Below are 27313 nucleotides of genomic sequence, written 5' to 3' on the forward strand. Positions count from 1 at the left end.
TGACTTAGCATAGGACTATGTCTTGATAATCTCATCATTAACTCAGAAATATCCTAAACTGAAAATACAGCTAATAACCAGATAATCCCATTGTAAAGTTAAAAAACTACAAGGTAAACCATTGTGGCTATGTGGCATCTGTAGTTAGATGCCATTAAATGCACATACCAGTAGAGATGGAGCTTGCAATATAAGAAATAGAAAAAAAGACTTGTCTCATGATGATGAACTGGAAAGAATGACATCCTAAAACCACTTTTTTTCTTTTTAAATTGAGACGGAGTTTCACTGTGTTGACCAGGCTGGTCTCAAACTCCTGAACTCCAGCGATCCACCAACCTCAGCCTCCCAAAGTGGTGGGATTACAGGTATGAGCCACCGCACTTGGACGAAAACCACCGTTAATAGACAATCGTATAACTATGCCGCCAAGAGTCTTATACAAATTTTCCCAGTTTCCTTATCACACGCAGTATTTCATAAAAATTACTTCAAGTGCATTGACCAAGTTCTAGGACCTTTGGTAAGCTGCACCATATTACCATATTAGATAGCAGAGTTAGTTGAGGCATGGTTCAAGTACTGGACTGTCTCTTCCAGGCTGCTTCCCCTTCTAGAAGAAAAGGTAAACGAGGAAAGCTCTGGTTTCCTGAAGAGATTCTTTCACAGGGAGGACGTAGCAAAGCCTGCATCATCTTCTTCATAAAAGAGCTTCTCGGAGTCCACCATGTGGTCCTGAATTGTTTCCTTTGCATGTCCTTCCTCCAGTGTTGCCGAGGGATCCAGCAAGGTGTTGACTGAGAAGAGAGAAGAGATTTAGGGTCTCGATGCTCCAAGGACAATCAGCACAGGATCGACATGGGACCCCCTGCTTCCAGCAGTGAATGCTCCAGAAAAGCCCTCTCAGCTATAGGGACAGCAGGTAGGACACTGTCCCTATTCCCTGTCTCAAGGCACAAAACACTTACTCTCAGTGGGGTCAGCGTCCTTCACTGGAACCGGCAGCGTCCTCCTCTGACACCCTTCAGCTTCTGCCTGTTCCTGTAACACACAGTGGGGAATGCTCTGGTCAGAGTCAGGAGTCCTGCAGTCCAGTACTGACCCCGACCACCAGCCAGCAAGAGACCTACAGGGCTTCCCATCTCGGGTCTCCATGGAGATGGAGACAAACCTCTGGTCCTGCACAGCTCTTGGGCTCTGTGTGCTGGTGACTCATTGAGACATAAGTGGCATGCAGTAAATGCTCACTTTGTAAGTGTTCTGCCCAAGTTTGACTACTGTATATGCCTGGGTAATTATCCCCTGATCAAGACATAGAACATTGCCACCACCCCCAGAAAGTCCCCTTCTGCCCCATCTAATCAACTCCCACCCACCCTCACAGGAAATGATCACTTCCTTACACAATTCTCACCAGCAGAAGTCTTGGCAGAAGAGTATATATGAGAACACCCAGGAAAACCTAACAAAATGATTTATTCCAAGACTGTAAATGACCTTTGATCATTAATACTGTACCATATCAATAGTGTAATTAAATAAAACAGTAGTCTCCATGGTCGCTGGAGAGACAATTGGTAAAATTAAATACCAATTCTGATCTTTTTCAGAACCTTTTAGAATAGTAGGTTGCGTTCTTGATTATGAGAATTTCTATATGAAGCCAAAAGTGAACGCCATTCCTAAGGGTGACACTTTGGAGGTCTTCTCCAGAAATCAAATCAGGACCCAAACACCTGCCTTCCCTAAGCACAGCTGAACATGGTTCTGAAAGGTCTGGCCTAGGCAACAAGATGGAAAATTAAAATGAGGCGAGACGCTTGGAAGAGGGCAGACATAATAATTACTATTTTCAATGTCATTTAAAATCTCTAAAAATGAAACTACAATACTGAAATAGGAATGTATGCTTGGAGGAATGTTAAAAACATAGCAGATGCAATAAATTAACAAACAGAATTACAAGGCTATCCAACTCATACTGGATACGAAGTACTAAACAGCCATAAGAAACAGGAATAATTTGTTTGAAGAGAAACACAAATCACAACTCAATTACAATAAAATACTTGACACCAAATGTTACCTCCTTTGATAAGGAGATACAAATGTTACCAAATGTTACCTCCTTTGATAAGGAGATACTGAATATTTATTTATTTATAAATTTATAAATAAATATTATGCTGAATATTATTATACTGAATAAATATACTGAATCTAGAAATACTGAATATTTTATATTCACTATTTATTATTTTATTTATATATAAATATTATTTTATTTATATATAAATTTATGTATGTATGTATATATATTATATTTATAAATATAATATATATTTATATTACATATAATGTATTTATATATAAATTTATGTTTATTATATAAATCCATATATTTATATATAAATATATATTTATATATTTATATAATACTGAATATTTATAAAATATGTATATTTATATTTATAAAATAGTCAGTATTTCTAGATTAATTTTTAATTTTAAAGCGAATTGACAAAAATGCCGAGTTTTTTCAGGAGGAAAGGATGGAGGAAATCTTTTAATTGTGAATTTTATCTGGGTAAAATAATACATTTTGAAAAAGTATGGAAGAGGTGTTTGCTCTTTTGGATATTAAAAAACATTAGAAAGTTCCCATTGGAACAAATGGTAAAAGCATCTATGACAAACCCACAGCCAACATCATACTGAATGGGCAAAAGCTGGAAGCATTCCCCTTGAACTCTGGAGCAAGACAAGGATGCTCACGCTCACCACTCCCATTCAACATAGTACTGGAAGTCCTAGTCGGAGCACTCAGGCAAGAGAAAGAAAGAAAAGGCATCCAGATACGAAATGAAGAAGTCAAAACTCTTCATGGACGGTATGATTCTTGAAAACCCTGAAGACTCCACTAAAAGGCTCCTGGAACTAATAAACAACTTCAACAAAATTTCAGAATACAAAATCAATGTATAAAAATCAGTAGCGCGGGGCACCGTGCCTCACACCTGTAATCCCAACACTTTGGGAGGTGAGGCGGGTGGATCACGATGTCAGGAGTTCAAGACCAGCATGACCAACATAGTGAAACCCTGTCTTTACTAAAGAATACAGGCCAGGCGCGGTGGCTCAAGCCTGTAATCCCAGCACTTTGGGAGGCCGAGATGGGCGGATCACGAGGTCAGGAGATCGAGACCATCCTGCCTAACACAGTGAAACCCCGTCTCTACTAAAAAATACAAAAAACTAGCCAGGCGAGGTGGCGCGCGCCTGTAGTCCCAGCTACTCAGGAGGCTGAGGCAGGAGAATGGCGTGAACCCGGGAGGCGGAGCTTGCAGTGAGCTGAGATCCGGCCACAGTACTCCAGCCCGGCGACAGAGCGAGACTCCGCCTCAAAAAAAAAAAAAAAAAAAAAAAGAATACAAAAATTAGCCGGGTGTAGCCGGGTGCAGTGGCTCACACCTGTAATCCCAGCACTTTGGGAGGCCGAGGTGGGTGGATCAGAAGGTCAGGAGATTGAGACCATCCTGGCTAACACAGTGAAACTCCATCTCTACTAAAAATGCAAAAAATTAGCTGGGTGTGGCGTCCCAGCTGCTCGGGAGGCTGAGGCAGGAGAATGGCGTGAACCTGGGAGGCGGAGCTTGCAGTGAGCTGAGATCCTACCACTGCACTCCAGCCTGGGTGACAGAGCGAGACTCCATCTCAAAAAAAAAAAAAAACAAAAAGGAAAACAAATCATTCTACCAAAAGACACCATTATCCATAATAGCAGTGACGTGGAATCAACCTAGGTTCCCATCAACAGTGGATTGGATGAAGAAAATGTGGTATATATACACCTTGGGAGACTACACAGCCATAAAAAAGAATGAAATCATATTGTTTACAGCCACACGGATGAAGCTGGAGGCCATGATACTAAGTGATTAAACGTAGGAACACAAAACCAAATACTGCATGTTCTCACTCATAAGTGGGAGCTAAACATCAGGTACTTACAAAGATAAAGTCGGCAACAATAGACACTGGCGACTACCAGGGCGGGGAGGGAGGGAGAGGAGGAAGGGTTGAAAAACTAACTGTTGGATACCATGCCCACAACCTGGATAAAATCATTCATACCCCAAATTTCAGCGTCAAACAATATAACCAGGTAACAAACTTGCATATGTACCTCCTGAATCAAAATAAATTTGAAAAAGGAAAAAGAAAAAATGAAAACAAGTTTCCTTTGGCAGTGTATTATATGTAACATAATCCCTGTAATGTAAACAAAATGTACATATGCTTGTATGAATATACGTGGCATATGCATAAAGATTTCCACAAAGAATCACAAGATATTCTCTGTTGCATTTACCTGAATTAAGAAGGGATAGAGGCTGGAGGAAGTGTTGGGGGACTACCACTATGACTGAGAAACTTCCTACAGTATGGCAGATGTGTGGCTCTGCATTTACCACTTTCAAAAAATGTGCAACGCGGTCAGGTGCAGTGGCTTATGCCTGTAATCCCACGACTTTGGGAGGCCAAGGTGAGAGGATGACTTGAGGCCAGGAGTTTGAGACCAGCCTGGGCAACATAGCAAGATCAGATCTCTACAAATTACAAAACAAAGGTGCAATGAGATTCAGCAGCATGGAGTAATTGCTGACATTTTTTGTTTGTTTTCTTCCCTTTTTATACTTCATTAAAAAAAAACATGGGGTGTAGCTATAGGAAAGGAAGAAAACGGGTGGAAAGTGATCCTTGTCCAGATAAGTATTTGACAAGTGGTCAAAGAGGAGCCAAAAGCAGAGAACAAGAGGAGAATCACTTCTTAAACAGGCGAGGAAGAAGGAGACAATGACTCAGAATAATTCAGAGAGTTCCTCCCTTCACACAGCATTGCAAAAGAAATGGCACCTACATTCCACTGGTGAATGCTACAAACCAAATCGTTCTTTAAAAGTTCGTAAGAAATTAGATAGGATCATCTTATCTTGAAGGAAAGAACTTTCGAAGCTTAAAAAAAAAAGATTTGACACCTATTCAATGTCATATCAAAACTGGTGAATCCAAGTGAATAACTGGATGTGTGTGTTTGTGCAATATAAAAGCACTTCTATGCAGAAATCCTACTTCCTCCCAGAAGCCTCCTTACATACTTGATCAGAAATCTGGACAAAGATTTGCTATGAAGTATGTTCAGTGTAGTGAGAATTTTGAAGTACATTTAAAACTTCTGCTGTTTCAAGCAGGGGCTCCCTGAGTTCTGTTAGGAGCACACGATGGAGACTGTGCAGCCTTAGTCAGTCATCAACGAACCCTGTGACACCCACTGTATGCCTGTGGAGATCCAGACTCTGGGGACAAGGAATAAGAAGCAGATGTCCTGCAGACTGGCACAGTCACCACCTCAGTGCAGCTGCTCCGTCCCCTGCAGTCCCCTGTCTCCCAAAGGCTTCATGTCCCCTTGGGCCAGGAGAGCGGAGGCACTGCCATCTCCCACTGTCCTCAAAGTCCTGTGTAGGCAGCAGGCCAGGCATGGCACAGTCCCTCCTCAACTCACCAGCAGACGCTGTGGCTCCTCTGGCGACTGTACAGTCACACCTGTTGGCTCTGCCAGCTCCTGACTTTCGATTTCCTGCTCAGAGACCTGGATGGGCTGCAAGAATCTGGTACTCAGGGTCTCGTTGCGGGCATTGTCCTCCGTCCCAGGAACTCGTGAAGGATGTGAACGCCAGAAAAAGACCTTGGGAAGGCAAACAGCCCACTCAAGTCCACACCCAGGGCTTAGCTTCAAGGTCCCCAGTTGGCAGCTGGACCTGCCATCCCCAATCCCTTCCAATGAGGTCAGCCCAGGCAGCTGAGGCTCAGCACATCCAGGACCCACTGCGGAGGTGGGTCAGGTGGTCACCCCATCCCCACGGGGCCAGATGTGGAGTGATGGTGTCACCCAGCCTGCAGGAAGGACAGGGCTGCAGCACGGCCCGCCAGTCTGTGTGCTGCTCAAAATGTCCATGTGTCCCCCACAGTCAGCCCAGATACCCCAGGCCACGTTAGAGTCAGGGCAGCTATGAGGACAAGGAATTGTGCCCACCCGGGCTCGGCAGTGGACGGGAAGCAGTTCCTGAACCCATGAAGCCCCCAGTTTCTGGAGAAACCAACTCACTCTGCACACACGTTCGGGGTCCCCTCCACCACCTGGAAGAGAAGGAGTCTTGTTAGCAGGCGGGGAAGCACCCACACAGCACCTCCCTCCCAGAGGACAGCGGGGCACAGGGGTAGGCTGGGGGCAGGGACACTGGACAAGGAGACCTGGGGCTGGGAACAGGAATAGGGCCTTGCAATTCGGGGACACCCTGAGGAAGGGGGATGAGAAGGGGAACTAGAGTAAAAACCAACACGTGGAAAATCTCTATGTTCTGCTCTGACCAAGGCTGAATAAATCCTGCAACCACTTCTCATCTTGACCCTTGTCACCCAGTTGAGGAGCCGACTGCCCCCTGCCTGGTTGGGCCTGAAGGTGGGAGGAACTGGCCCTGCCCTCCTAGACTTGACTGGGAGATGAGGGGACCCCCCAGCCCTGAGAGAGGCGATGATACACGGGTCCTGGGGGATAAACAGGATGTGGGGATGGGGCGATCACAAGGAGGAAGATCGAGCCAGGCTGAAGACAGTTGGACCAGGGGCAGGGATGGGGATTACTGTCTGTGGGAACAGAGTGGGAGGGGGCAGGGCAGACAGTGTCCAGTGCCCCCACCCTCAGCCAGCACCTACCTGAGCAGATGCCTTTCAGTGAAGAAATGAGTTTCTTCTGACGTAAGATGTAAACAAACACAGCCGCAAACAGAATGACTGTAACGATGCCAGCTATGAGACCGCAAAGGGCAGGAGTCCCCAGTCCGGTGGGCACTGTGTCCTCCGCTGCGGGGGTTTTCTCAGTGGAACTGGCAGCTGATGCACTGCAGTTGATGTCACTCCAGGGCGTACAATCACTGACCTTGATCATCCCTCTGGGACACCTGGGTACACACAGGGAGGGAGACGGGGACTCCTGATGGAAAGCTGGCCAGGTGAGATGAAAGAGGAGCCATGCTCCCTGCCCAATGTCCTTGAGAGGATGTCAGAGAAGGATAGGTTCCTCGTGTCTGCAGGGGGTTCCCCTATGCTCCCCTCTTGAGGCTGGGGAAGGGTCTGAACATGCGCACTTCAGCCCCTCAGCCTCCCTGCTCTGGGGTCAGAGCTGCAGCTCCAGGAGCCTTCTGTGCTGGGCACACACTGAGCTTCCCTGGGCTGCAGGGGAGGCTGCACTAGGAGGAGCCACACTCCAGGGGAAGATCACAAACCCCTGTGGCCACAAGCTGAGCCCCTTCCTCCAGTTAACCCACAGTACCAGTGAGCCCTCGCCCCACCCTGTCTGCTGCTGGTTCCTCCCAATCACAGCAAACAGTGGAGGGCCAGAGATGAGCAAGTTTCTCCTTGCCCCTAAAACCCAAATAGGAAAAAGAAGGACTTATTGAGAAGTCAGAGGCCAGGAGTGAGGCCAGAGGGATGGGCTCAGGTCCTCATGGGAACTTAAGGGAGCTCCACCCACAGCCTTATGATTTTTGTGAGCTACAGGCACTTTTTCCTTTATGGGTCTCCACCTGCATAAAAAATATTTAAAATTCTGTAATCCCAGCACTTTGGGAGGCCAAGACGGGCGGATCACGAGGTCAGGAGATCGAGACCATCCTGGCTAATACAGTGAAACCCCGTCTCTACTAAAAAATACAAAAAACTAGCCGGGCGAGGTGGCGGGTGCCTGTAGTCCCAGCTACTCGGGAGGCTGAGGCAGGAGAATGGCGTAAACCCAGGAGGCGGAGCTTGCAGTGAGCTGAGATCCGGCCACTGCACTCCAGCCTGGGCGACAGAGCCAGACTCCGTCTCAAAAAAAAAAAAAAAAAAAATTTAAAATTGCATTTTTTTTAAACCAATTTGGAATAAGGACAAACACAAGCCAGGCTGGATTCAAGTGTTTTCTTCTGATTTCAAAAGGAAATCACATTTCCTAGGTCCCCTGAAAACTTTCAAGGGACCTAGAAAGTCACCTCCTGTGCCCAGTGAACAATTCAGCCTGGCCAAAGGGACTCTGGTTAGGGAGGGTATGGGAAGGGGCTGCCACAGGGAGTAGGGGTGGGGACAGGCAGATGGACCAGGAGGGGCCACCGCAGGCTCAGGAAACCCCATAGGCTCAGGGATGCCTCATGGGGTCAGGGGAGAGACAGAGGTACGAGGTGACTCAGGTCTTTTCAGGTTGTTGAAAGCTGTCGGGAGCCCCTGGCTGCTGTCTCACCCTGTGCTGCACTTCCGGCACATCTCAGGGGAGTTTTCATCCTGGAAGCTTCCTTTTTCACATTGACACACAGTGTCTCTGGTCGTGGTGCAGGCACTTTTATTTGTTTGACCTGACAACAGAGCATAAGGTTTTGGGAATGTGTTTCCCTGACATGTCAGTCCACCCTTCCTCACCACCCCATCCCCTCCCACTCAGCTCAACTCAGTTCACCAAGGAGTTCTGAGGGCCGGTTTCTGCACCAGCATACTCGGGACTCATACAGGACACCCACCCTGTACATAAGGACCAATACAAAAGGACCACGATTATTTATTACATCAGATTAGGGGAAAAGCATTGTTGAGATGGCAAGGTCAGTAGCAAGGGAGGCGCAAGGGCATCACCTGAGAGACTCTGCAAGGAAAGGAGCCCTTGGGGGACTTCCCAAAAGACCTGGCCTTGATTGGGAGGGGCCTGAGAACCTGAAGGCTGAGTGAGGCCAAGCACCTGCCAGGAGCACAGAGCCCCGGAGGAAACAGCCTGCTCCCGGAGCAGACCCGTGCCACCACTGGAACCCAGCCCTGTCCACTGGGCCAGGCCTCCTCTGTGCTGTAATGATGCCCCCACCCCCTTGCAGGCAATAGTTCAGAAGAGTTCCCAGCCAGTTGGTATGCATTATAGAAAAGATTTTGGCTGGGCACAGTGGCTCACACCTCTAATCACAGCACTCTGGGAGGCTGAGGTGGATCACCTGAGGTCAGAGTTCGAGACCAGCCTGGCCAACATGGAGAAACCCTGTCTCTACTAAAAATACAAAAAACTGGCCGGGCACGTTGGCTTACACCTGTTATCCCAGCACTTTGGGAGGCCGAGGCGGGCGGATCACGAGGTCAGGAGATCGAGACCATCCTGGCTAACACGGTGAAACCTCATCTCTACTAAAAATACAAAAAAAATTAGCCAGATGTGGTGGTGGACGCCTGTAGTCCCAGCTATCCAGGAGCTTGAGGCAGGAGAATGGCGTGAACTCAGGAGGCGGAGCTTGCAGTGAGCCCTGATGGTGCCACTGCACTCCAGCCTGGGCAACAGAGCGAGACATAGTCTCAAAACACACAAACAAACAAACAAACAAAATCAGCCAGGCGTGGTGGCGCATGCCTGTAGTCCCAGCTACTCAGGAAGCTAAGGTAGGAGAATCGCTTGAACCCGGGAGGCGGAGGTTGCAGTGAGCCAAGATCATGCCATTGCCCTCAAGCCTCGTCAACAAGAACGAAACTCCGTCTAAAAAAAAAAAATTTCTTTTTTTTTTTTTTTTTTTCAATCAACCAGTCATAATCATGGAACGGGCATGACGAAGACAAAGTTGGGCTAGAACTTGGTTCCCCAACTCATATCAGCTACAGCTCCCACCCACCTCATCACTATGTACTCCACCTCTGGGCACGGGGTCCACACATTCTGTACCTGATTTACAAACTGTACATAGAAGGCAAGAAGGCAAATTGTTGGAAGCGTTGGTGTAATCCACACCCTCTGTGCACGGGTTACAGGCTCCAGTATGTTCTGATCTATGAGATCCTGGAAAAGGAGAGAAAAGCCAATGAATGAGTCACCACAGAATTCCCAGAGGCTGGCAGTGGCTGGAAAACTTCTCTTTTGGCCCTCAGTGGAATCCAGACGGAGAAATCCACTCTTCCAGGCTTGGTCTTGTCATCAGTTCTGCATCTATTACACACCTTGGACTGGCACTGCTGACAGAAATATAATACAAACCACACGCAAAATTCAAATTCTATGACAGCCGTATTAAAACAGTAAAAAGAAGGGTCAAGTTAATTTTAACAATCTACTTTTGAACCTAAAATATCCAAAACACTACATTTCAATATGTAATCAATATAAATATTTGAAATATTTTATCTTTTTTTGGCAGGGAGGCCGAGGCGGGTGGATCACGAGGTCAGAAGATCGAGACCATCCTGGCTAACACGGTGAAACCCTGTCTCTACTAAAAATACAAAAAATTAGCCAGATGGCGCCTGTAGTCTTAGCTATTCGGGAGGCTGAGTCAGGAGAATGGCGTGAACCCGGCAGGCAGAGCTTGCAGTGAGCCAAGATTGCGCCCTTGCACTCCAGCCTGGGCGACAGAGTGAGACTCTATCTCTTAAAAAAAAAAAAAAAGGAATATTTTATTTATTTATTTTTGGAGACAGAGTTTCACTCTTGTCGCCCAGGTTGCAGTGCAGAGGCGCGATCTCGGCTGACTGCAACCTCCACCTCCCAGGTTCAAGCGATTTTCCTGCCTCAGCCTCCCGAGTAGATGGGATTACAGCACCTACCACCACACCCGGCTAATTTTTTGTATTCTTAGTAGACATGGTGTTTCACCATATTGGCCAAGCTGGTCTCAAACTCCTGACCTCAGGTGATCCACCCTCCTCGGCCTCCCAAAGTACTGGGATTACAGGCGTGAGCCACCACGTCATGCCCAGTCTACTTTTTTTTTTTAACAATAAAATAAAATAACAAAATCAAATCCAACCTCATCTACATGTGATCCGTCCATGCTGGTCCACCTGACCTGTTTGCTGTCCACTCACTATGGTGGCCCTGTCTTTGCTCAGTATCCCCCAGCCCCTGCACCCTGCGGCTCTCATTCCTAGGCAGGCTGCTCAGGAGCACTATCTCTGGCTCTCTGCACAACTATCGCTGTCCAACTTTGGATACTGGCTAAAACCACCATCCTCGAGAGGCCCCACCAACCTTGTCTCCGTCTCACTCATCACTTAATTATTCTTCATGGTTCCGATCAGGAATTTCTGACTGTTATTTTGATCTGTGTATCTTAACACTATCCCAGAGAAAAGGTTCCATGAAGGCAGGGCGTCTTACAATTATCCCCATTAGCATGGTGCCCGACTGACAGAAATCATCCAACGTATCCCTATGAAATAAAGAACCATGAAGTGTAGGAAACAGAAGTCTGGAAGGACATAGAGATAAGGGCATGATAAGCTAAGATATCAGTCTTAGCTTGTGCCTTTGGGCTAGCACTACAGACCCAGGATCCTGACCCAACTCCACAGATTCAGCTTCCAGGTCTGTCCTAGTCCTGGTCAGTCCCCATGAACTCAGACTCCAGGTCCTTCCCTGTGGACCCAAGGATGAGGCCCATCACAGCACCTGGCTGACATCTGCAGACCCAAGTACAAGGCCTACTCCAGTGCCAGTTCAGCCCCCATGGAATCAGGCCTCAGGTCACCTCTCTGGATACAGGTTCTGACCACCCTTGAACCACACCACATGGCCTGCCCAGAATCTGTGTACAGGCTGATTGGTCAAGGGCGTTCCCTGACAAAGCCAGTCTGTAAATACTGGAATAAGTCCCTGCTTCTTCAAAGAGCACATTCCCACACATTGCCTCAGGCTCATGAGCAATCAGGGAATCATGACGGCACCAAGGAAACAAAATGAAGCACAAGTAACCAACCCGAAACAAACAGACATTTGCAACAGCCTGACAAAGAATTGAAAATACTCATCTTAAAGAAGCTTAATCAGCTACTAGAGAATACAGATAGACAACTAAGTCATGTCAGAAAAACAATACATGAGCAAAATGAGTGGTTTAATATATACAGACAACATAAAGAACCAAGCAGAAATTCTAAAATTAAACAACACAATATCTGAACTAAAAAATTCCAGAGAATGTCAACAGCAGAGTTAACTAATTGGAAGAAAGACTCAGTGAGCTTGAAAACAGATCGTTTGAAATTACGAAGTCACAGAAAGAAAAAAACAATAAAGAATGAAAAAGAGGGAAGAAGGCCAACGGTACCAATGGTTACCGTGAATAAAAACAATACATGCATTATGGTGGCCCAAGGAGCATCAGAGAAAGTGAAAGGAACAGAAAGTGTAATTAAAGAAATAATTAAAGGAAATGTCCCAAATCAGGATGGAAATGGACATCCACATTCATGAAGCCCAAAAATCCCCAAACAGATTAAACATGAAGAGATCTTCACCAAGACTTATCTTAAACAAATTCCCAAAAATCAAAGGCAAATAGAATTTTGAATCCAGCAAGAGAAAAGCAATGTACACAAAGGAACCCTTATACAACTATTGAAGGCTTCTCAGCAGAAAACCCACAGGCCAGGAGAGAGTGGAATCACACAAAGTATAGAAAGGAAAAACCCTTGCCAACCAAGAATACTGTACCTGGCAAGCCTGTCCTTTAGAAATGAAGAGCAGTAAAGGCTTTATCAGACAAACAAACAAACAAACAAACAAGCAAACAAAAAAATCATTGGAGTTCATCTTTAACACTTCTTGCCTTACACGAAATACATAAATTCTTGCCTTACAAGAAATGCTGAAGAGAGCTATTCAATCTGAAAGAACAGAACACTAACTGGATACACCAAACTATGTGAAAATATAAAACTAGGTGGTTAAAGTAAAGTACATGGTCAAATTCAGAATATTCTAGTATAATCATAATAGTGTACAAATTACTTATATCATTAGTAGAAAAGTTAAAAGACAAAAGTATTTTTTAAAATGATAGTTAATACAATTTGTTAAGGAATATACAACATAAAAAGATGTAAATAATGACATCAAAAAAACATAAGACAGGGAAAGAAAAAGTGTCAAGTTTGTTTATGAGACCAAAGATAAATTGTTATCAGTATAAAATAAAGTTAGACATGAACTCAACTTACAAATTCAATAGTGTTTTTATACACTAACAAGAAACTATCTGCAAATCCCATTTGTAATAGCCACAAAAAATGCTTAAGAATAAATTCAACCAAGGTGGTGGCTGTATTTTTTTCTAATTTGGTTTTCAGGTTTCTCTCTGTAGAGTGGCTATAAATTCTAGCCTTACCCTGGAGGGGGGAATCCAGGAGATTTCATCACGGATGTTCACAGAAAACTTATTTATCCTGGTGGACTGTCTAATGCCTATTTAGGTGTTCATGTTGTGGGTGCCCCTTCAACAAGTCAATTACTTTTACTAGCAGAAGACCTTGTGGCTCTTGTCTGACCTAAGTCCAGTTTTAAGTTATCTCTACTCTTTAGGAGATAGCCACTCTTTAAGAGACCCAAGATGGAGAAAGATGTTAGGTTCAGATGTGTCAGTCAGGGAAAACACAGAGGAAGCAACACGAAAAAACACAGGAACCACAGAAGTGCTGTGTTACTTACAGACTCCAGAGAGAAGAGGAGAGCACACTTTGCAGCACTTATGGGAAGTGGGGAGCCATCCAGTCCAAGGACACAACCCGGTGTGTAGGGGAGCAAGAGACAGAGAGAGAGGACCCATGGGACTACACCTTTATAAAGATCCATGGGCATTATACGCTAGGCTTTCCCACAGGGATGGTGGAAGACAACACCTGCAAAGAAGGTTCACACTGCTCTGGTGTGAACCACTGGGTTTTATTGTAGTCAGCTGCTGTAGGATGTGTTGGGTTTGGGGTCAGGGAGATGAAGAACAAATGTGCTAGATCAAAAACAATTGAACAGGGAAAGGAATTATTAATTGGGCAAAAGATGCTGTGGTATGATTGGGTTTTAAACAACTTATATCGGGCCTAAAAATGGATGTCAAGGCAGCAACTCTTTTAAATATATTTATGACAGAGGTGAAAAATCTGAAAACTGTAAAATATTGATGAAAGACATGGAAAGTAACAAAAATAAATGGAAAGACAGTACACATTCATGGATTAGAAAACTCAATATTGCTTAATTGTCCATATGACCCAAAGTGACCTACAGATTTAATGCATGCCTATTAAAATTCCAATGACATTTTTTACCAAAATAGAGAAAACAATTCTAAAATGTGTATGGGACCACAGAAGACCTCAAATAGCCAAAGTGATCTTAAGCAAAACAAACAAACAAAAAAAGATGGAGGCATCATACTGATTTTAAAATATATTACAAAGGTATAGTAATCAAAACTGAATAGTAATGGCATAAACGAAGATAAAACTGATGGAATGAAATAGTCAACCCAGATATAAATGAATGTATTTACAGTCGACTGATTGTGACAAAGATACCAAGAACACAAAATGGGGAAAAGACAGCCTCTTCAATAAATGGTGTTGAGGAAAGTAGATATTGACATGCAGAAGAATGAAATAAGATCCTTATCTCACATCATATGTAAAAATCAACTCAACATGGACTAAATATTAAACATAAGCCCTGAAATTGTAAAACTACTACAAGAAAACATAGGGGAAAATCTTCACAACGTTGGTGTGGACAATGATTTCTTGGCTATGACCCCAAATGCACAGGCAACAAAAGCAAAAACAGACAGATGAGATTATATCAGACTAGAAAGGTTTTGCACAACAAAGGAAACAATGAACAGAGTGAAGAGACAACCTACAGGATGAGAGATGGATAGCCAAAAGATCCAAGATTTTGGTTAATATCCAAAATACACAGAACTCAAGCATCTCAATAGCATGCAATCAAATCATCCAATTAAAATGGATGCATGGGCAAGGGACCGGAATAGACACTTCTCAAAAGGAGACACAGAAGTGGCCAACAGGTATATGAAAAAAATGCTCAACATCATTAATCAGGGAAATGCAAATCAAAACCACAATGAAATATCACTTCACACTGTAAAAATGGCTATTATCCAAAAGACAAAAGATAACAAGTGTTGATGACAATGGGGAGAAAAAGGAATGCTGGTACACTGTTGGTGGGAATGGAAATTAGTATATCCATTGTGGAAAACAGTAGGGAGGTTCCTCAAAATACAAAAAATAGAACAACTATATGATCTAGCAATGCCACTATTGGGTATACATCCAAAGGAAATGACATCAGTATGTCGAAGAGATATCTTCCCTCACATGTGCACTGGAGCATTATTTACAATGGTCAAGACATTTAATCAACCTAAGTGTCCATCGATGATGAAAAGGTACAGAAAATGTAGTACACAGACATAATGGAATACTATTCAGCCTTAACAAAGAAGGAAATTCTGTGATTTCTGACAGCACAGATGAACCTGGAGATACTATGCTAAGTGAAATAAGCCAGGCACAGAAAGACAAACACCTTATGATCTCACGTATGTGGAATCTTAAAAGTTAATCTCATAGAGGTAAAGAGTAGAATGGTGATTACCAGGGCTACGTTGGGATGGTGGGTTGCAGATATGTTGGTCAAAGGATACAAAATTTCAGTGAGATAGGGGGAAATAAATTCAAGAGATGTATAGTGTGACATGGTGACTACAGTTACTAAAACGATGTGTTGTACAGTCCTGCCTTCTATTCACAGGGAATATATTCCATGGAGCAAAGTCTGCACTTACTCAAGTTCCTGATATAAATTGGGGTAGTATTGCATATACCCCAGGCACATACGCTTTAAATCATTTCGAGGTTACTTGTAATACCTAATGCAATAGACATCCTATGTAAATAAGTGCTATACTGCATTGCTTTTTATCTACTTTTATTGTCGTGTTATCATTTCCATTATTTTTTCCACATATTTTTGATCTGTGTTAGTTGCAGCCACGGATGTGAAACCCACAGATGAGGATGGCTACAGAACCCACAGATGAGGATGGCTACAGAACCCACAGATGAGGATGGCTACAGAACCCACAGATGAGGAGGGCAAAGAGGGCTTATCCCAGGGCTCTGCATCCGTATAGCTGAAAATTGCTGAGTAGATTTTTAAGTGTTCTTACCACAAATACATGATGAGTATGTGAATTAGCTTGATTTAGCCATTCCACAATGTGTACATATTTCAAAACATCATGGTGTACACCATAAATATACACAATGTTTATCTGTCAATTAAAAATAAACTGATTTTTAAAAATAAGAGTGCACCTGCTGGACACTCCTCGAGGCTGCGCCTCTGTTGCTGTGAGGCCACTGGCTGCAGGGGAACTTCGTCCTGCCGGGAGATGGTGGCAGAGTCAACTTGGACCTGTGGGGACAAGGCAGAGATGGGCGTGAGTGGCTTCCAGACCTCACCTCTCCCAGGCTCCGTCTCACATTCCCTTCACCCCAAGTGGCAAAACCCATCAGAGCTTGGACTTCTTTCCAGCTCCAAACTTTCATTCTTTTGCATCCGTGTTTGTTCCTTGGCCTGTTAGGGCAGCTATTTTCTATAAAGAAAAACATATCTGTGTCCTTTTCTCACATTATACATAAAATATCTTTACCCCAGAAAATGTGGGCAGAAGAGTTATTTTTATTTTTTATTTTTTTGATAGAGTCTTGCTATGTTGCCCAGGCTAGAATGCAGTCGCTAGTCATAGGTGTGATCATAGTCCACTACAGCATGGAACTTCTGGCCTCAACTGATCCTCCTGCCTCAGTCTCCCAAGTAATGTGGATAACAGGAACACACCACTGTGGTTGGCAAGAAAAGATTTTATAAGAATATAAAAGGCCAGGTGCGGTGGTTCATGCCTGTAATCACAGCACTTTGGGAGTCTGTCGGGGGTGGATCACGAGGTCAGGAGATCGAGACCATCCTAGCTAACACGGTGAAACCCCATCTCTATTAAAAATACAAAAAATTAGCTGGATGTGGTGGCGGGTGCCTGTAGTCCCAGCTACTTGGGATGCCTCAGCATCCTCCAGAATCTGGGAGGCGGAGGTTGCTCTGAGCCCAGATCACGCCACTGCACCCTAGCCTGGGCAACAGAGTGAGACTCCGTCTCAAAAACAAGCAGAATACAAAAAACACATATGATCCCTTCAAGCCGAAATAGCATCTAATATATTTAGTTTGACCAAGTGTTTAATTGACCTAGTGGGTGAATTCTGTCTCTCTCTCTCTCTGTCACACACACACACACACACACACACACATAAAGATACACAGTTTTATAAATGAGGGTTATAATATAACCTTAAAGAAAGTCAGGATATAGCATCAAACATTAAGTAATTTCTGCTTTACAAGGGACTTTGACAAGCTGTTCTCAGTAAATATCAAACAGTTACAGAAAAAGATGAAACAGCAATTCAGGGATTCTGGCCATGATCTGTGTGTTATAAATGACAAGAAGAAGACAATTGGAGAATCAGAACAGAGTCTGCTTATTAGATAGTGGTAACGTGTTGATGTTAATTTCCTTGCTTGTAGAAAGTACACACTAAATAATTCAATAATAGCTTTCATCATGCCAACAACTATTTTTCAAATTTTTGTGTATAGTTTTTGTAACTTTTAAGTTGGGAGTGTTTTAAAGTACAAAATTAATTTAATTGTAGACTTATTTAATTAAATTTAATATAATCTTGCTCCTGAGTAAAAACAAAGTGGTTACAATAAAAGCTACTTATGCTGGGCTTTGTTCAACTGCCTGGATCTAAACAAGACAAAATGTGGCTTTCTTCCACATCAAAGCCTGTCTAGTAGTTGGTGACAGCAAAGCTAAGGCATGTTTCTCAAATCCTTCCTTCTCGGGCCGCGGTCCCTCTAGGTTCAGGCGATGTCTCTGTCTCCTTTCTCTGCTCTCACACTCTTACTCCATTTGAAGACCAACTTTGCATTTTGTCAATTCTTTTTTTTTTTTTTTTTTTTTTTTTTTGGAGACGGGGTCTCCCTCTGTCATCCAGGTTGGAGTGCAGGGGTGTAATCTCTGCTCACTACAGCCTCTGCCTCCCGGGCTCAAGTGGTCCTCCAACCTCAGTCCCCCAAGTGGCAGGGACCACAGACAGGCATGTGCCCCAACACCTGGCTAACATTTGTGTATTTTGTACAGCTGGGGTTTCACCACGTTGCCCAGGCTGGTCTAACTCCTGAGCTCAAGTGTTCTGCCTGCCTGGGCCTCCCAAAGTACTAGGATTACAGCCATAAGCCACCACACACGGTCCATTTTGTCAGTTCTTTTTGTGGTCTGTATTCTATTTCCTTGATTTATGTTCCTCCTTGTTACTTTGTTTGGTTTAAATTTATGCTTATATTTTATGATTGATTAATGTAGATCTTCAGGCCATACATTTCACATTTTTTTCTTTTTTTGACAGCTTTAATGAGATACAATTCACATAATTAGTAATGATGATGATTCATATAATTCACCCATTTAACGTCTACATTTCAGTAGTTTTTAATATACTCATAGCTATGCAATCATCGCTATTATCAATCTTAGAATATTTTATCACTCCACAAAGGAACTGCATACCCTTCGATAGTAACTCCCCATCTCCCCAACTCTCAATTCTTTAGTAGAAACATTGAAAGCTGTATTATTTCACCCTGAGCACTGTTAGCCATTTCCCACCAGTTTTGAAGTTATATTGTTATTATAATTTATTTTGTAACATTTTACCTTCCCTTTTGATTTCTTCTCTGAACCACAGATTTTTTAGAAGTGTATTGTTCAATAACAAAATTTTAGAATTCTCTACGGACTGTTACTGATTTCCAGTTTTGTTTCATTAAGTGTAGAGATCGTATCGTGTTTTTATAGCCCAGAACCCGGTCTATCTTGGTGAGAGTATCATGAGCATAGAAAGGAATGAGGGTTCAGTGGATGTTCCACTCCTGCTCTTTAAATGTCAGTTAAATCAAGGTGGCTCACAGTGTGCAAGTCGCTTGCCTCTTTACTGGCGTTTTCATCTGATTGTGCTACCAAGTGCAGAGAAACAGCTGATTTAATCTCTTTTTAATTCTGTTTTTGTGTCATGTGTTTTGAAGCTGTATTACTAGGCATACACAATTTGTGATTATTATTACACTCCTTGAAGAATTAACCTTTTTAACTACAAAGGCCCCTTTTGATCTCCCTTAATATTCTGTGTCCTGAAATTGTTACAGTAGGTAGCTAGTCAGGTATGAGCAGGGCAGGAGGGCTCTCCAGCTTCTGACACCAGTAGGGTTCGGCGACCATCAGGTGGTTGATAACTGCGTCTCTAAAGTAACCATTGGTGTTACAGCCAGGCGTGGTGGCTCACACCTGTAATCCCAGCACTTTGGGAGGCCGCGGCGGGCGGATCACGAGGTCAGGAGATCCAGACGATCCTGGCTAACATAGTGAAACCCCGTCTCTACTAAAAATACAAAAAATTAGCCGGGCGTGGTCGGGGGCACCTGTAGTCCCAGCTACTCGACAGGCTCAGGCAGGAGAATGGCGTGAACTTGGGAGGCGGAGCTTGCAGTGAGCGGAGATCGCGCCACTGCACTCCAGCCTGGGTGACAGAGGGAGACTCCTTCTCAAAAAAAAATAAAAATAAACAAAAAACTAGGCCGGGCGCGGTGGCTCAAGCCTGTAATCCCAGCACTTTGGGAGGCCAAGATGGGCGGATCACGAGGTCAGGAGATCGAGACCATCCTGGCTAACACGGTGAAACCCCGTCTCTACTAAAAAATACAAAAAACTAGCCGGGCGAGGTGGCGAGCGCCTGTAGTCCCAGCTACTCGGGAGGCTGAGGCAGGAGAATGGCGGGAACCCGGGAGGCGGAGCTTGCAGTGAGCTGAGATCCGGCCACTGCACTCCAGCCTGGGCGACAGAGCCAGACTCCGTCTCAAAAAAAAAAAAAAGAAAAGAAAAAAAAACTAGTTATAGCCGATGCCAGAAAAAAGCAGTCTCCCAATACATAGAAAACACCTGAAACTGATCAGTAGTTTCCCAATAAGATTTCAGGAGTGGGGAGAAGGCAAGATCCTGGAAGTATGCCAGCCCATAAAACCCCAACTCAGGCAGGTGGGCTGCACACTGTTTCTCAAGTCACCTGCTTGGCCAACTTCCAAGCTGTACTTTCCTTCTCTTTCCCTTCCTTCCTTTCCTTCCTGTTCTAAAGCTTTTTAATGAACTTTCACTCCTGCTCTGAAACTTGCCTCCATCTCTCCTTCTGCCTCATGCCCCTCAGTCCTATTCTTTCTTCTCAGGAGGTGAAGAGCTGAAATTGCTGTGGAACCGTAAGGATTGGCCACCTTCAACGTAAGGTAACTCAGATCTCGTCCACCGCTAACAAAATCACCTTCCTCTGATACTGAGATAGCCACGGCAGTTTCCTTGGCCTTACACTCTGCATGGTGTATCTGTTTCCATCTATTTACTTTCAACAGACAGCATCTGTGTCTTCCTTTTAAGTCCCAGCTCTTATAGACAAGATATAGCGGAGTCTTGTTTTTTCAGCCCTTCAAACTCTTTCTACCTTTGACTGTAGTGTCCAGTGGATTTACAGTTAGTGCAATAATTGATAGTCGAAATAGACCTATAAGTTTACCATTTAAACTATGGTTGTCTAGGCTGGGCACGGTGACTCACACTTGTAATCCCAGCACTTTGGGAGGCCAAGGTGGGTGGATCATGAGGTCAGGAGATCGAGACCATCCTGGCTAACACGGTGAAACCCCGTCTCTTCTAAAAAGATACAAAAAAAAATTAGCCGGGCATGGTGGCGGGTGCCTGTAGTCCCAGCTACTCGGGAGGCTGAGGCAGGAGAATGGCGTGAATCTGGGAGGCAGAGCTTGCAGTGAGCCAAGATTGCGCCGCTGCACTCCAGCCTAGGCGACAGAGCGAGACTCCCTCTCCGGAAAAAAAAAACCCGAAAAACTATGATTGTCTAGTATAATTTTACTCCTTTTTCCCCTGCATATTTTAATGTTAATTATCTTTTAGAATTCCATTTTAACTGGATACTGACTTCTTATGCAACATATTTCCATGATCTATGTGTAAGTGTTACAGGGAATACAGTATACATTCAAGTGTTTATATTCTATTGAAGGTTTTTTTAAAATAGATTTATTGAGGTATAATGGATACGAAACAAAGTGTACATTTTTGAAGCATATAGTTTGGTAGATTGGGATGTATGTATACACTGTGGAACTACCGCCACAATAAGACGACATGTCTACCGTCCTGCAGTGTTTCTTCATTTTTCAATGTAATCCTCTCTTCCACTTTGCTCCTATGTCGCCAACAACACTTCTGCTTTTTGTCGCAATACATTGGTTGCATTGTAATAAGATGAGGAATCAAATGGTATGCATTCTGCTTAGGTTCCTTCACATGACATGATTTTCTGTGTGTGTGTGTGTGGTTTTTTGTTTTTTTTGTTTTATTTTGGTTTTTGTTTTTGAGACACCATTTTGCTATGTTTCCCAGGCTAGTCTTGAACTCCTGGGCTCAAGTGATCCACCCACCTTGGCAGGACTACAGATGTGAGCCATCGCACCCTGCCCATCCACCCTGGCCCATTGACTATTACGAATTAAAGGCTATTGATTGAAAAACATCAGGTGCAAGAACATGCTTTGACCTCTTTTGTTTCCTAAAAGCAGGAGATGAAAGTCCCCAGGGAAACATAGGACAATCTCTCTTGTGGGAAGTCAGGGACCCCGAACAGAGGGACTGGCTGGAGTCGCGGCAGAGGAACATAAATTGTGAAGATTTCATGGACATTTATCAGTTCTCAAAATTAATACTTTTATAATTTCTTACACCTGTCTTACTTTAATCTCTTAATTCTGTTGTCTTCATAAGCTGAGGATGTACGTCACCTGAAGACCACTATAAGTGTATCTAACTGTACAAATTGATTGTAAAACATATGTTTTTGAACAACATGAAATCAGTGCACCTTGAAAAAGAACAGAATAACAGCGATTTTAGGGAACAAGGGAAGACAGCCTCAAGGTCTGACTGCCTGTGGGGTCAGGTAGAATAGAGTCATATTTTTCTTCTTGCAGAGAGCCTATAAACGGATGTGCAAGTAGGAAAGATATCGCTAAATTCTTTTTCCTAGCAAGGAATATAATATTAACACCCTTGGAAAAGAACTGCATTCCTGGGGGGAGGTCTATATACGGCTGCTCTGGGAGTGTCTGTCCTATGCAGTTGAGATAAGGACTCAGATATGCCTTGGTCTCCTGCAGTACCCTCAGGCTTACTAGGATTGGGAAACACCAGCCTGGGTAAATTTGAGGTCAGACTGGTTCTCTGCTCTCGAACCCTGTTTTCTGTTGTTTAAGATGTTTATCAAGACAATACGTGCACCGCTGAACATAGACCCTTATCAGGAGTTTCTGATTTTGCCTTGTCCTGCTTCTTCAGAAGCAAGTGATCTTTGCTCTGCTTCTTTGCCCCTTAAAACATGTGATCTTTGTAACCTACTCCCTGTTTGTACACCCCCTCCCCTTTTGAAATCCCTAATAAGAACTTGCTACTTTTGTGGCTCAAGGGCATCAGGGACTTGCTGATATGTGATGTCACCCCCAGCGGCCCATCTGCAAAATTCCTCTCCTTGTATTCTTTCTCTTTATTTCTCAGACCACTTAGGGAACATAGGAAGAACCTATGTTGAAATATTGGGGGCAGTTCCCCCAAGAAATCTCCTTATTTTTAAGGATGAGAAGTCGAGGCCAAGAGAGTACTGTGCAGACCTTGTTAGAATAGAACCACTCATCTTTTTAGCTTCCACGTATTTACTTGCTTCTTCACAAGTTACTTGGTCTAATTCAGTACATAAGTAACTGACTCTCACTGCTTCTTCTGCACCAGGTAAAACTTGCATTAAATAAATGTGTGTGTTGGCCAGGCATGGTGGCTCATGCCTGTAATCCCAGCATTTTGGGAGGCCAAGGTGGGTGGATCACCTGAGCTCAGGAGTTTGAGACCAGCCTGGCCAACATGGCAAAACCCCATCTCTACGAAAAATACAAAAACTAGCCAGGTGCGAGGGTGGGCACCTGTAATCCCAGCTACTCAGGAAGCTGAAGAAGGAGAATTGCTTGAATCTGGGAGGTAGAGGTTGCAATGAGCTGAGATTACACCACTGTACTCCACCATGGGCGACAAAGCAAGACTCCATCTCAAGAAAAAAAAAAGTAGTATGTGCTTTTCTCCTGTGTACCTGTCTTATGTCTATTTAATTCTCAGGTGCAGCCAAAAAAAAAAAAAAAAAAAAAAAAAAACCCTTCAAGGGGAGCTTAGCTTTCCTCTATGACTCAATGGTGACTCTATCCAAACACCATCCTCCAGGCCAACAATACCACATCCTATGGCCTTGCACCAGCATGGCATCTCTGGAGGAGGGGGAGGCAAGGGTGGTGATCTCATGCCTCCCTCACTGTACCTCCTTTAGTTACATGATTCCTGGTGTCACCTCACCCACCACACCGTGGGCTCCAGGGAGCAGGATTCACATGGGGTTCGTCCATCCTCCCTGGCTCCACCAGACTCCAAAGACAATAAAAGGCTCACTGTCTATTTCCTGGGTGAACCACTTTCCCCGCAAGCCCATGAGGTGAGCACAGCTTACAGCCTAAGGACAGGCTCCAGGCTGTGGCACAGAGAGGGGACCCCAAAGAGCTCTGTGGACTCTGCTGAGGACCCACAGGAGCTCCCAGAAGCCAAGTGCAGGACAGAGATCAGAGAAGCAGCTGCTCAGAGAACTCTAGCTCTGCAGAGGCCCAAATATGGCTGCTATTATACAGAAGGTGAGGCCAAAAATGCTGGAGACATTGCTCCTGAATCTCATTTTGCCACTTGTAAGACAGGGAAAACGATCCACCCTCATCTCCCCGTGTTGTTAGGAAAATCCACTACCTGAAGATGTGCAGTTGCTGGCTGGGAGCAGGACACCAGCTACACAACAGCACAGGCTGAGGGCATGGCACTGTCTCCACTGCCCCCGTCCCTAACCTGGAAGTTAGAGCCTCGCTGCCCTGCCACTCCCGGATACAGGACAGAGGACCGGAACCAGGACCGTGGCCTCTCAGTAGGGGCTCAATGAGCAGCCCTCTGCAGCCACATGGTAGGAGACCTTTCCTGCTCACTCTTCGAACTCCAACCCAGGCCGGGCACCCACCAGAAGGACAACTGGAAGCGTGGCAGGTAAACCAGGCTGTGGCCCTGCAGTGCCATCACTGTCCTCACTTGAACTCTGGCTCCTCTGTTCCTCGATGGCCCCTCCGCATGGTGCTCCACTCCAGTCTTAAAATGTTTCTGCCTTAAGCTCAGGGAGCCGGTACTGAGGTGCAGGTAGGAGCAGGTGCAGCCTCTGCTGGGTGGAGGACATATGCCCTGGGGATCCAGAGTCCAAAATGACTGACACCAGCCCTGAGGATGTGATTCATCCTCCCACACCTTGTAACACAGCCCTCTGAGGTTTACACAGGGCTGTTGAAGATCTTTATCTCCTCTTCACTTTACAGGCAGGAGCTGGGGCCACACCAGTGTCACAGAGCTGGAGGGGAAGCACAGCAGGGCCCAGCTGTTCCCAGCCTCCAATCTCAGGAGTCCTTGAGAGCCTCAGAGTACGAGATTCTGAGCCGTTGGATCTATTCGATTCCTACTTTGATAAAGAGAGGGGCAGGGTAGAAGCACCTGTCACAGAGATTGAACCAGTCCAGCGTTGACAGACCCAGAACGTGGGGTCAGGAACTGAGCTCAGCTCCAGGCTCATCTGATATCCTCCTGAAAGCCTGAGGACGGAGACCTTATCTCCATTGACAGGCATGGCGGGTGGCAGGGACTGGCCCCAGCTGACCATGGTTTCCCAGGAGGATAGCTGGGAATTCGGTCTTCCCTGCCACCCTCCCCTGCTGCCTCATCTGGATCCCCCGGTAATCCACTGGGAGTAGATTTGGTACTTTGGTACTCCCAGTACCAAAGAACTCCTGTATCCTTGAAAATTCCTAATACCATGAAGGAATGAAAGTACATAGCAATGTGATGAATCACGTTTTACTTCCTAGACTAGCAAAAAATGAATGCTAAGTGTAGCAAGGGTGTAGGGACACAGGCACATTTGTGGACTAGGTGTGAGTATATGCTGAGTTCAATGGTCTTTTGGAGGAAAATCTGTGAACATCTAAAGAAACTTCTGAAATCATTTATCCCACAGAAGTAGAAGTAAAATTATACTTTTAAGGAGTTGCCCAATAAGCTGGTGCACATGGATATGTGGACACACGATACATACAAGGGTATTTAGTACAACATTGTTGGAATTAGCAAAGGCAAAGTCAGGGTGGGATCTAACAAGCTGCCCCTAGGCAGCAACAGTGAATTAACCTGTGGCTTACCCATGCAGTAAAATATAATACCCTTGTTTAAAGGAAGATCAATCTGAATGTACTGCCATAAAACATCTAATGTGATTTGTGTTAGCGCCAAAATTTTAAAGAACGATTGTGCATTGAAATGCATTTAATAGGGCAAGACTGATGGAGGGCTCAAAGCCTCCTTTGGGATGTATAGAGTTCACATTCCCAAAACTGTGAAATTCACGTTGCTGGCCTTGTCTACACTGGTCATCCGCGCATTCTCTCTTCAGGTCCACTGTCCTAACACAGCCATTCTTCTAGCTGCCTCAGGTAGGTCCACCCACTATAAACTATTGCAGAAGTCGGCTGTATAATTTTTGAGAGGTGAAAATGTTACTGCTTTTCTGAATTTAGTATTAATTCGTCGAAAGAAAACATGCAAACTCTCATGGTTCCTGTAATCTTGCTTTATCCTCCCCCTTTTGTTTTGGTATTATGTAAGGAACCTTAGAAAGTGCTGTTGGCAGAAACGTCAATCACTCTGAAAAAGTCCTGGCAGTTTGCACATTTTACTTATAATACGTCCTTACTTGTGCATCCCACCACCAATCTCAGTTTCCAAAGCCAACTCACAACGAGAACTTTACACCTTTTATGCTGAAGGAAGGGGCCAGCCCGCGGCCTGTCTGTGGGATGCAGAGGGGACACACGGGTGACAGTGGAAGACACTGGTTAACCGCGTCCTGCCACTTTCAGGACTCTAGAGGAAATTCAAGTTGCAAAAACAAGCGTTGGAAAGCTTTTTCACCGGCTGTTGGTTAAACGGATCTCCAAGGAACACGTTTAACAATGTAAACATAGGGTTAATTTTTTTTTTAAGAGTCTTGCTCTGTTGCCCAGGCTGGAGTGCACTGGTGCAATCTCGGCTCACTGCAACCTCTGCCTCCAGGGTTCAAGCAATTCTACTGTCTCAGCCTCCCAAGTAGCTGGGATTACAGGCGCCTGCCACCATGTCTGGCTAATTTTCGTCTTTTTAGTAGAGACGTGGTTTCACCAAGTTGGCCAGGCGGGTCTCCAACTCCCGACCTCAGGTAATCCGCCCGCCTTGGCCTCCCTACGTGCTGGGATTACAGGTAGGAGCCACCGCGCCAGGCCTGGGTTAATGTTATTAACGAACGGACGGACGAACCAAAGAGGCCACCGCTCTGTGGCTTCCAGAGGTTTACTCCGGAGTTTCCATCTTGACTCCCTCCCTCCCTCCATTGATTCTGGAACTTACTCCAGGGCAGCTCAGTGTGGTCCTCGCCTCACGGGACAGCCAGAGGGAGCGCGCGCTCTGCTTCCTCGCGGCCGGGTCGCTCCTGCCCAGCCAGGGGACCCTCCCAATCTTCCCGACTCCGACGACGGGTTCGTCCTGCCTGGGCATGAACCGCCGCAGGCGACCCGGGCCAAGCGTCCCTGCCGTGTCCCCCTCTCTCCCTGCCCACTCCCGGCGCCAGGTACGTTTTTCTCGAGCCAGGGACCGCGGCGGGGACTCACCAGCAGCAGAACTGCGACGATGACGACAACAAACTTTCCCGACGCCGTCCTGGCTCCTGGATAGCGCCCTGCTAGAGCGCTCGAGGCGGTCGGGGCGCTCTGTCCGCAAAGTCCCATGAGAAGGGAGGTGGGTGGAGGCTCTTCGCCCCTCTGAAGTTTGGGTAAAAAGCGCCAAACTCAATCGGAAATCGTCCGGAAATGGTCCCCGTAGCTCGCGCGCGTGGAAAGCTTCCCGCAGCTACACAGCCAGAATCGCAGCTACACAGCCAGAAGCTACACAGCTTTTACACTGTTGGCGGGGGTGGAAGGCAGTGTGGCGATTCCTCAAGGATCTAGAACCAGTGCACCTCTGCTTTTATACTCCGGAAAAGGCGTGGTCACTTGTACTCCCTTCCCGCAGTCACTTCCAGGCACTCA

At 45.1% G+C, this 27313-nt stretch overlaps 1 protein-coding gene across 1 annotated transcript; it reads right to left on the reverse strand.

Annotated features, from left to right (window-relative positions):
- Positions 1 to 459: 459 nt before the first annotated feature.
- Positions 460 to 27313, reverse strand: TNFRSF10D (TNF receptor superfamily member 10d). Its single transcript, XM_010365393.2, has 9 exons — positions 26897 to 27313; positions 16222 to 16321; positions 9779 to 9892; positions 8333 to 8444; positions 6775 to 7019; positions 6167 to 6198; positions 5564 to 5746; positions 969 to 1041; positions 460 to 797 (listed from the first exon to the last, which is right to left on the reverse strand). Exons 1-9 carry the CDS (start codon positions 27011 to 27013, stop codon positions 664 to 666), a joined length of 1110 nt encoding a protein of 369 aa, XP_010363695.1. The 5' UTR covers positions 27014 to 27313; the 3' UTR covers positions 460 to 663.

This window comes from Rhinopithecus roxellana, chromosome 9, assembly GCF_007565055.1.
Source record: "Rhinopithecus roxellana isolate Shanxi Qingling chromosome 9, ASM756505v1, whole genome shotgun sequence".
Lineage (NCBI taxonomy): Eukaryota > Metazoa > Chordata > Mammalia > Primates > Cercopithecidae > Rhinopithecus > Rhinopithecus roxellana.

Bases quoted from the DNA above. Each gene is read 5' to 3' on its own strand.
- TNFRSF10D (XM_010365393.2), bottom strand. From the start codon at position 27,013: ATGGGACTTTGCGGACAGAGCGCCCCGACCGCCTCGAGCGCTCTAGCA. The intron at 6,199-6,774 runs GTAGGTGCTGGC...CTTCTCTTCCAG, and splicing joins ACTGAAAGGCATCTGCTCAG to GTGGTGGAGGGGACCCCGAA. The intron at 798-968 runs GTAAGTGTTTTG...CTCTCTTCTCAG, and splicing joins GGACGCTGACCCCACTGAGA to TCAACACCTTGCTGGATCCC.